The 4018-nt window shown below is 42.3% G+C and overlaps 1 protein-coding gene across 1 annotated transcript; it reads right to left on the bottom strand.

Moving 5' to 3' along the window:
• Positions 1-2099: 2099 nt before the first annotated feature.
• Positions 2100-3639, bottom strand: MMACHC (methylmalonic aciduria (cobalamin deficiency) cblC type, with homocystinuria). Its single transcript, XM_010154972.1, is given in 4 exon segments — positions 2100-2411; positions 2929-3081; positions 3425-3480; positions 3483-3639. Coding segments are annotated over 4 exon segments (678 nt in total).
• Between the last annotated feature and the right edge of the window lie 379 nt (positions 3640-4018).

Below are 4018 nucleotides of genomic sequence, written 5' to 3'. Positions count from 1 at the left end.
TCGCATAGAGGCATTTAAGATGGGCATGCGAAGAGAAATAAATTACAAAAATTGAAATGAGATGGCTGTGGTAATCTGTTTAATAAATTAACTAAGACAAAATATTAAATATTTGTAAGAAATCAACCCCAAAATAGTAAAATACTCTACTTTAAATTGTACTGTAAAAAGATAAATCTGATTCCATTCTGTATGTATCCTTCTAAGAGAAGCAGTATTTTGTATATGTTACTAATATGAACCATTAACTCGAGTCCCTGTAAAATTACAGTTCAGTTGGAAAGTTCTAGAAGGTCAACCAGCATTTCAACCCGAAGTTAATTCTGTAACAAAAGACCAGAATTTAAACAAACGTCATGATTTTGCTTAAATTCAAAATCACAATACCCCAATCAGGCAGTAAGTCAGGTGTCAGCCTTAGTCAGACGTGAACAAAGCACGGAAAGCAACAAAGACGTTTTTGTAACAGTAAACGAACAAACCCGGCGATCACATGCCCACTACTCCCTTCACGGGAAAACAAACTCGTTATGCTGAATTTTGATTATGCTCAGTTAGTACACAGACTGTGAAATACTGTAGTAAGCAGTGACTTACTGCGAGGGCAACCTTAGTGTCTGGGTCTCCAAAAACTAGGAAGAATCACAACATAAAAAGCAAGGGCTCAGTTTTGCAAAGTGAGTATTTTTGCATCATCACGTTGGTATCAAGGAAAGGGGAAAAGTGCTTAGCAATTTGCAGCATTGCACTGCAGTCAAGTACCAAAACTACCACAAAATATTATTGTAATTTATTATATTATTTTAATGAGGCCTGAGCCTCAAAGTGCTCCAAGATAAATTAATTCCCGATTCCCAGTGCCACTGTAACCTCTGAACAAATCTAACAGGACAGAGTCATCTAAAAAACTGTTACGCTTCTGTCTGAAGGTATTTTATCAGCGACAGAACATGAACATCATGAATTTGTCCCAACATTTTTCCTCTGCTCGTCTGCCTGCACGTGTGACAATGCTTCATGCAAGGGGTTTTGTGTGTGTGCGGGCTTACAATCTCCCCTGTACGGAAAGTACAACAGGGAAACTATGGTAGTAAAACTGTGGGATGTGCTGGCACCGAAAAATATTTTAAATTCAAACCTTATCTACCTTAGGAAAGTTCATGAGAACGGACTTTTTCAGTCAGTTACTTTGAGTAAAAATTCCACTCATGTAGACATTATTGAGCACCTTTCTGAAGATTTTAGTCAGCTGCTCTATGCAGTGGCTAAGTGCTTAAAATTGACCTAAAGATGTCACTGTGTTCTGAGCTGACCCTGGGTGAGGAGGAAACGTCTCTGACTCAAGCTGTGACCTCCGTACTCTCCCTTTCCCTTTCATAGCTACCCTTGAAGGAGGCAGCTGCTGTTGGCTCTGTTTTCCTCACTCCTGTTCCACATACAGGACCACATTAGTCAGTGAAACAATCTCTGAAGAACTTTCTTTTGGGTGTTAAGGGAGAGATTAAAAGATTTCTTAATTAAATTAAGCTAGCTTCACCGCAAGTGAGGGAATACAGGACAGATTTTCTTTTGGAGGATGGCAAGACTGAAAAGACTGAACATTTATTCCCTAGGGTGGGTTATGACACAGCATAATAAAATGCTGGATACATCCAAAAAAGTATCTGCCCTGAGTTCAGATGAAAAAAAATTATGTCAGAGTACAATGACTGAAAATTAACTTTTTTGCTCTCACACAGAATAAAACCAAAACATTTGGAATGAAAACTCTTGAGAACAAAAATGACTTCTCTAATGAGCAGTATCAGTTTTCAATCTTCCAGGGTGTCTTAACTTTTCCCAACCAAAGGCTAATCCGCATCTTACCAGACTCCCAAAAAGACACGGCCAATGAGCAGCAGCACACAACACAGTGCTCCCACCTTCCTCCTGTGCTCCCTCTTACTCCAAGACGCTGGAGTTTGGATTGAGATGCTGCACATGCTGCTGATGGATTTGCCATCTCCATAACAGCAGGCCATCCTCCTCAGCGCCACGGCAAAGTTGGTGCTGATGAGTTACAGTCTGCTTGCCTCTGCCCCTCCATGCAGCCACGTTACTCAGTGAAATGTGCTTCTCTGGGCTTCTTGCGTCAGCCCCAGCAGTCTGAATCTCTCCGCTGGAGGAGTGGCAAAGTAAGCTTTTTGCTCCTCCGAATACCTTTCCTTCACTTCAATTATGTCCCTGTAGCAGCCGTCCTGCCAGTGGAAATTGAATTGCTCCAGCAACTCAATTCTTTTCTCCTCTGTGCTCACACAGTCAACAGGAGCAGACTGTTCCAGGAATGGTACCTGAATATCTGGGAAGAGGAGGAGACCCCGGATAGCAAACCAACCGCCGTATTTGGGATGGATACATACGCCATAGATCTTCTGGAAGGAAAAAAAAAAGAAGGATCTAGGATGTCTCACTTTTTCTCTTGTAATGGTTAGAGTTCAAAACATCAAGCTTCGATGCAGCTTCTCATACTCCTAGCCCTCTGTTGGAGTGCTATACAGAGAAGACAGTAAAACATTGCATTTCATTCCCATTTTCCTGTGCCCTGTAATGTGGGGAGAGGTCCCTTTTTGAAAATCTAACACAGAAATTAACCACAGTGCATTGTTTTTTCTATTTATAATGCTCGCAGCCACAGCTCTTCTTTGCCAGTGAATTTTATCCTCCTGTCTAAGTAGGTTTAACAGACCAAGATACTTGTCTCCATGTATGCATCTCCCTACCACCCTGAAGAATCTTGGAAGCTTCCAATTTCTGTCTAAAACACTTTATGCATCAATATGTGATCTGGACTTTGTATTTTCCTGCAGGAAGAACTAGTGAGTAAACAATAGTTGTATGATTCAATGAATGAAGTTTAGTGGTTCTTCCCAGAATGTATTTTTGCCTCACCTTTTCCCCCCAGGGATCAAGCTTCACATCCTTCCTTTGGTAGTAATATGCAGCTCCAGCAACATGGGCAGCTGTCTGTGCCAAGAACTTGGGCTTTCGGCTTGGCAGAATCTCGTAATCAAAGATGACATCCACCTTCTGGTCAGGGAATTTCTGGGAGAATTAAAAGACATCAGACCAGGCTCAGGGAAGATCTGCCACTGTGCCGGATGCTAGCAAATCAGGCACACGTGAAGGCTACATATTTCCACAGGCTGCTGCTGAAATCTATCAGCACACTTGTGGCCTTGGGTTTTCTAACTGTGACAGTAAAGCACTCCACATAGCTACAGGTTGTAATAGCAAAGCAGGACAACAGCCTGTTGGTGTTACCATCACAACTAATGCTTTACCCTTCTGAAGAGCAAGGACAGGAACCTGGAAGGCTTTGTCCGCTGCTCAAGCCACTCAGTTATATGCCACAGCAGTAAAAGGAATCGGTATTTCAGGTTCTTACCTCCTTCACACATGTCAAATGATGAGAAACACACTGATCCACAGGATCCCTGATTATCGCTCTTTGTTGACAAAAGTTTTAAGGGCTCTGTCAAACATTGAAGGTGTACTGAGGACCACGAAGGCCAGCGTGTCATCGGGGTAGGGGAGATGAAAGGCTGGCTGGAGAACAGCGTTGTACCATCCAACCTTTGGCAAAGAGAAACAAATCTCCATTAAAACAGGCACACTACTCTTTTGCTGGCGGGAATGCAGGAATTTAAAGAAGTGGAAAGAAGTGTAGCCGCCTTCATTTGCAACCCAGATATGCAGCCTGCCTAATGCCTTCCATTCAAATCAAGTTGGGATTAGCATACTGGGATTTACAGCTTCTGGAAGCTGTACTGTGAGCTGTGTGGGAGAGATAAGAATCATCCACTGTGTTCAGCTCAGGACTGCCCTTTATTCTGCTCTGCTCAGAAACCATAGAGGGAATTATGAGCAACCAGTCTTGCCAATGCAAATCAGATGTTTTGATTTAGATAAAGCTTTTACAGGCTTTCATTTTTCTCATCTCTGGCCAGAAAGAAACTGGTACTTGTTTTGCTCATGTGAC

Source organism: Eurypyga helias, unplaced genomic scaffold, assembly GCF_000690775.1.
Source record: "Eurypyga helias isolate BGI_N326 unplaced genomic scaffold, ASM69077v1 scaffold38020, whole genome shotgun sequence".
Classification (NCBI taxonomy): domain Eukaryota; kingdom Metazoa; phylum Chordata; class Aves; order Eurypygiformes; family Eurypygidae; genus Eurypyga; species Eurypyga helias.
Note: the sequence above shows the minus strand (reverse complement) of the source record. Positions and strands in the feature narration are given on the sequence as shown.